This window comes from Meleagris gallopavo, chromosome 9 (assembly GCF_000146605.3).
Source record: "Meleagris gallopavo isolate NT-WF06-2002-E0010 breed Aviagen turkey brand Nicholas breeding stock chromosome 9, Turkey_5.1, whole genome shotgun sequence".
NCBI lineage: Eukaryota > Metazoa > Chordata > Aves > Galliformes > Phasianidae > Meleagris > Meleagris gallopavo.
The window spans coordinates 559,401-565,561 of record NC_015019.2 but is presented as its reverse complement, the minus strand read 5'-3'; the positions used below and the strand labels follow the sequence as shown (position 1 = coordinate 565,561).

General features: G+C 60.1%; 1 protein-coding gene across 1 annotated transcript; it reads left to right on the top strand.

The window, feature by feature from the left end:
* Positions 1–824: 824 nt before the first annotated feature.
* Positions 825–6,015, top strand: LOC104912137 (disks large homolog 3-like). Its single transcript, XM_019618030.1, has 8 exons — positions 825–867; positions 1,495–1,801; positions 2,196–2,365; positions 2,579–2,715; positions 2,820–2,964; positions 3,106–3,265; positions 5,582–5,738; positions 5,866–6,015. The coding sequence occupies exons 1-8, from the start codon at positions 825–827 to the stop codon at positions 5,998–6,000; spliced, it is 1,254 nt and encodes a 417-aa protein (XP_019473575.1). The 3' UTR covers positions 6,001–6,015.
* Positions 6,016–6,161: the final 146 nt, after the last annotated feature.

Sequence of the window (6,161 nt, the reverse complement as noted above, 5' to 3'; positions counted from 1 at the left end):
GGGGGGGGGGAGAGCTCCTGGCTGTACCTTCTGCTGTGTCGGAGGGATCCTGGCCACGCAGCGCTGACGTTGGGATAACGGTGGTTTTGTGGGGATGGGGACGTGAGCAGAGGGTCAAGCAGGGGCTGTGAGCACAGTGGGAAAAGATGGAGCAGACTTTGCTCTGATGCATCAGCCCATGGGGTAAGCGCAGAGCTGCCTGTCCATCCCTGCACCGCTGCATGCCCCATCCCATCCCATACCCAGGAGCTCCAGCACTGTGCAGGGCCTCCTCCTCGCACTTGGCTGGCAGCGCAGGGGAAGACGCATCACTCGTCCTCCTGTTCTTTTAGTCATCCCCCTCCTCCCCCCGGCTCTGCATCACGGAGGTGGGTGGACGGAAGGTTATCCGGGGCTGCAGCCTCACCCACCGCTTCCCCATTGTGCCTGACAAAGCGTGCCCAGGGGATGCTTCCTTTTTGGGCTGAGTGCTGCTGTGTGCTCCGGGCTGCTGAAGGAGCAAAAGCATTGTGTTCCAGGGATGAGAACCCTCAGCCAGAGCAATGGGCTTGCCCTTGCTGTAAAGACAAGGGCAACCATGGCAGATCTGGGGAGCTGTCTGCAAAGAAACGTGGCAGTGGGTCAATGGGCAGTGCATGCATCTGCTGCAGGTGTTGTCCCCACATCTCCAGCAGCCCCAGTGCCGGCAAAGAAATCTCATGAACTTGATTTCTTCTAGATTATCAGAATAGTAACAAATGCCTCCTGAATCATGGCCTGAGCTGGACATATTGTTGTCAGGAGACCTCCTTTGGAGCCTCTGCTTGGGTGCAGCCATCCCAGGCATGGGTCCATGCAGGGACCTCCAGGGCTCCCCACCCTCTCTGGGTGAGCAGCACCCCTGGGCAGCCGGGACAGAACTTGGCCCGAGCGTGGCTGTGTATGAGAGGCAGGCATGGTAGGATGTGACTAAGTGTCAGCTCTTCCGCATGAGAAAACAAGGCAACAAGCCATCTGATTTCCAAGGCAGAGCAGAAAAAAATAAACAGTAATTGTCCGCTTGCATCAAGCACGGCACTGGGAGCAGCGCTCATAAGTGTGTGACAGAACAGGGTCCTGTGAGCAAGGACTGGGCAACAGAAGTACCCCTGGTGTTGGGACACTGCTGGGACACAGCGAGCTCTGGGACAGGGGCTCCCTCCTTCCTCCCAGCAAGGCTTCATCTCCATCCTTACACCTCCCTAGAGCAGATTTGGGCACCAGCACTGCTGGGGTCAACTGGGGATATTTTGGGCCGTGAGTACATGTAATACCCAGGGGCTGACTGGATGTTAAGACTCAAAGTGGTCTTGCAGGAGCCACTAGGCTGCCAGCACCTGACCCAAGCCCCCCTTCTCTGCATGGGCCACGCAGGTGGTGTCTCCTCTTGGGGAGCTGCCAGCAAAGGGAGGTTTCTCCGCCAAGGACCACCCCCTCGTCCTCCAGCTCAGTCTCTCACAGAGACGTGGTGGTGAGGGAGGTCCTGGCGGCTCCCACGCTCCTGCTCCATCTGTCGGGTGCTCCGCACTGAGAGCCAGGCTGACGAGCACCCATCTTCCTCGGCCACACATCCACTGCCTGCACGGAGCAGCCCAGCACAGGAGCTCACTGGGTTTTGGGGACAGCGTGGGACAGATGCCCCATGTGCTTCCCCGCAGGGTAACTCCGGCCTCGGCTTCAGCATAGCAGGAGGGATCGACAACCCCCACATTCCAGATGATCCCGGCATCTTCATCACCAAAATCATCCCCGGGGGAGCAGCGGCCATGGATGGACGTTTGGGGTGAGTATGTGGGGCTGGGGATTTCACCGTGCCTCCCGCTCCCACTGCACAGCTCTCAACCTGCTCTCTTCCAGCCCTTTCTCCTGGGCATGTCCCCTTTCCAGGCATCCTCCTGCTATCAGCATCCCATCTTTTTCCTGGCTCTGGCTCTTAACCAGTACTAGACCCTTCCCCCCTCTCCAGCACGGGGACTGCCTCCCCTGCTTCCCCCATAGCCTCCACCCCTGAGGAGGAACTTTGCTGTCACCCCACATCTTGGCTCTGGCTCATCCCAAAGCACAGGATCCATTCAACTCAAGCAGCTCCCCTTATGCAAGGGTCTGGGTGGCAGAGGTGACCATGGTGGCACAGGGTTGGTGATGCTGGGGAGCTCAGGATCACACGGTGCCTGTAGGGTAAATGACTGCGTGCTGCGGGTCAACGACGTGGACGTCTCTGAGGTGGTGCACAGCAAAGCAGTGGAGGCCCTGAAGGAAGCAGGCCCCGTGGTGCGGCTCGTTGTGCGGCGCCGGCAGCCCCCACCGGAGACCATCATGGAGGTCAACCTGATGAAGGGACCCAAAGGTGAGCAAAGGGGCTGCGGCGGGGAGTCCCTTTGGTGTGGGGGGTGTTGTGGGGTGGGATCCTGTGGGATAGGATGCTACAAGGGGAGATGCTGTGAGTGCAAGGTGTGGGGCAGCCCCGCATCAAAGCTTACAGTGAGAAGGTGTCCCATTGCCCAGGGTTGGCTGCAACCAACCATCCTTCCTTCTCTCCTCCCCTCCTGCTCATCTCCAGGGCTGGGCTTCAGCATCGCAGGGGGCATTGGGAACCAACACATCCCCGGGGACAACAGCATCTACATCACCAAGATCATCGAGGGAGGCGCTGCCCAGAAGGACGGACGCCTGCAGATTGGGGACCGGCTGCTGGCGGTGAGCCCTAACCCACATCTCCACGCTTCTCCCCGGTCCCCTTTCCCAGGATCCCAACCAGGATGGGTCTAACTGCATCTTACTGTCCCTTTGCCTTGTGGTAGGTGAATAACACCAACCTGCAGGATGTACGGCACGAGGAGGCGGTGGCTGCGCTGAAGAACACTTCTGATATGGTGTACCTGAAAGTGGCCAAGCCTGGCAGCCTGCACCTCAACGACATGTACGCGCCCCCCGACTACACCAGCAGTACGTAGGCACCAGCCCTGCACTGCAGGAACGGGGGTTTCCATAGCAGGGATGGGGATGGCACACGCTGGAGCTGGGCTGGGCTCCACATCTACACTGAGGCCAATTCCTGCTCCTGATGCCCATCTCCTCTCTTTGCAGCCTTCTCAACCTTGGCTGACAACCACATAAGCCATAACTCCAGTCTGGGCTACCTGGGTGGTGTAGAGAGCAAGCCTGCGTACCCTGCCCCCCCACAAGTGACCCCCTCCAGATATTCGCCCATCCCTCGGCACATGATCGGGGATGAAGACTTCACCAGGTGAGAACTGCAAATGGGCATCCCCATCCCTGCCCCTTCTCCTCCTTTCCTTTCTCTCCCTGACCCAGTCCCTGCATCCTGTCACGTGCTGAGTCTCTGCTGGGGCTGAAAGACCCCATTTGTGGGCTCCGTGCAGGGAGGGAGGGGCTGGGGGGGTCATCTTGGTAGTGCCATAGCTCCTCTTGCTGTGCTCACCAGTCCCAGGACAGCTGTATCCAGGCACTGTGAGCCCCATGGCCTGTGCTGAGCCCACTTTGGTACCACTGGGGCTAGGGCTGGATGCTATGTGCTCAGGACTGATGCTCAGGTCAGGAGCAGGGCTGGCTCTGCAGTTATGAGCAAGGCTGCCATGCGGCATTGGAGTTGCTGCAGCCTCATCAGAGCTGAGATGGCCCCATTCTGTGGTGCTTTTGGATCCTAGAGCAGGAGGCAGGCAGGTCCTCTCAGAGACCCCCAGCCATCACATCCACCCTATTGATTTCTCACCTCCTGGTGCTAAGCTGGACCCTGCTGCATGCTGTGACCTCTCTGGATGCATCCATTCATGTGCTGCCAGGGCACCGCGGGAAGATGCAGTGCTGCAGGAGCTCTGCTTTCTCTGTGTGCATTGCACCACCAAAGGGACTGGTTCCCAGTGCCACCACTTCATCTGTCCCTCCTCTGGGACCCCCTGATCTCATTTATGGATCTTTATGGGCCAGAAAGGGACGAGAGCATCCTGACACCAGGAGCATGGTGGGCACAGTGCAGCAGGAGGCCACTAGAGGATGGTGCTGCCCTGCCAAGACCCCACTGCTGTCGAGCTGCTCCTGGCTGCTGCCTCCTTCCCTGCTGTGGACACAGTGCTGCTGTGAGCTTGGAACAAAAGAATCCCAGCATATCCTGAGTCAGAAGGGACCCACAAGGATCATCAGTCCAACTCCAGGCTACACAGAGGACCCCCAAGATTCAAACCCTATGTGCAGCGCTCAGGTCAAGGTGTCAGTGCCACAGTGTCCAGGATCCATCTGCAGGAACGTTGTCCTGCCCAGCATGTCTGGAGTGCATACTGTGACTGAGAGCTGGGATAAAAGATTCACCTCTCCGGGGCTTTGTTTCTGCCTCTTGGTTCCTGCAGCATCTCTACCTTCACTGCTGGGCTCCAGCAGCAGGCACTGCTCACACCGAGCTGACTCCCAGGCAGACACCAAAGCAGCAGCAAAGCAAGGATGCGGGACTCAGCAGTGGAGCTGAGTGCTGGTGGCAGCCCTGGAATGTGGCTGAGCCTCTGTGGAACCCCGCGATCCCAGTGAGGTTTCCCCAGTCCTCTCCAGCCCCTGCACACCCCAGCCTGAGCCTTGAGCTCTGCTGAGCTCAGTATCTTCTGAAGGTCACAGGGGTCAGCCCCTGCCCCATCAGCGATGCACAGCTGTAGGACTGAGCGCTGCTGGAAGGAGAGGCGGGGGGGCAGGAAGGGGTTAAGCCCACAGGGTCTAACAGGCGCCGGAATGTCCGTCCTCTGTGCTTCCATAAAAATCCCGAGGGTGGGCATGGCACTGGGAAGCTGAGTGCCCCACAGCCACACCGGGTGGGAACGGAGGACACAACCACGGGGTGAGATCTTGGGAAGCTCCTGCCCCGTGCCACAATGTTCACCGTCAACGTCTCCTCCTCCATGTCCTACCGGGGACAGCCGTCCCCTTCCAGGCAGCGGCAGGGCCACAGGAGCAAGTGTGAGCCAAGGTACGGTGTGGGGACACAGCACGGGGCAAGGAGCTGAGAGGAGAGCTGGGAGGGTCTGGCAGGGCTGGGCGTCCGTCTGTCTGAATGTCCGTCTTCTGCTTTTCATGTTCCTTATAAGGTGACAGGCTGTGCTGTCCAAGTGACATTCAGTCCATCGGGACACCCAGCCCGGTGCATCCACCCCACACCAACAGCCCCAGTGCCGTGCCGGCCACCAAAGCAAGGAGCTGCTGTCTGTCGTTCTGATGGCAGTGATTATTTTTTCCTAGCTGAAAATCAGTGCCGGATGGCTGCGGGGCCAGGCAGCCTTTCTGCCAGCGCCTGCCTATTGTTTGAGCTGCGCCAGAATTAAGTCACCGCCAAAAAATTCGGGGCTGCTCGTGTGCCATGCAGGGCTGTGCTGTGAACGTCCTGTGTGCAGCGAGGGGTGTGCTCACCCCATACTGGCATCGTCCCCAATACCTTCACAGGCTCTGACACTGCCACGTCCATGGCCCTCTGTCCCCATCTGTGCTACATCTCGTGTCACCCCAAGCTCTCCTGTGTCCCAGCACAAGTGGCCCCACTGTGATGTCCCCGTGTCTGTCCCTGCAGAGAGCCCCGGAAAATCATCCTGCACAAAGGCTCCACCGGCCTGGGCTTCAACATCGTCGGGGGAGAGGACGGAGAGGGCATCTTCGTGTCTTTCATCCTAGCCGGAGGCCCCGCCGACCTCAGCGGGGAGTTGCGGAGGGGAGATCGCATCCTGTCGGTGAGCTGCGGGAAGGGCGGGGGCAGAGCTGTCCCGGGGACGGGGGCGCCGGTGTGTTGGGTACGGTGGGGCTGGGGGGGTTGCCGTGCTGCGGGCGCTGAGCCCACGCATGGCGCTGTCCCCGCAGGTGAACGGTGTGAACCTCCGTAACGCCACCCACGAGCAGGCGGCGGCGGCGCTGAAGCGGGCGGGGCAGACGGTGACCATCATCGCGCAGTACCGGCCCGAAGGTACCGAGGGGGGGAGCCTAATATGCAAATGACCGAGTGTGGGGCGTGGTCTGTGTAAATAAGGGGGTGGTACGCTGTATGCAAAGAGAGGGGCGGTGCTCTGCGCGTGGACGAAGGGGGCGGGGCGGTGACTGGCGCGCGGAGAGAGCGGGCGAAAGGGACGGCCCGGCGAGGCGCTGATTGGCGCGGAGAG

Coding starts and splice junctions, on each gene's coding strand:
- LOC104912137 (XM_019618030.1), top strand. CDS start 825: ATGGGTCCATGCAGGGACCTCCAGGGCTCCCCACCCTCTCTGG. Junction 868..1,494: donor GGGCTCCCCACCCTCTCTGG/GTGAGCAGCACC, acceptor CGTGGTGGTGAG/GGAGGTCCTGGCGGCTCCCA. Junction 5,739..5,865: donor GGGGAGATCGCATCCTGTCG/GTGAGCTGCGGG, acceptor CTGTCCCCGCAG/GTGAACGGTGTGAACCTCCG.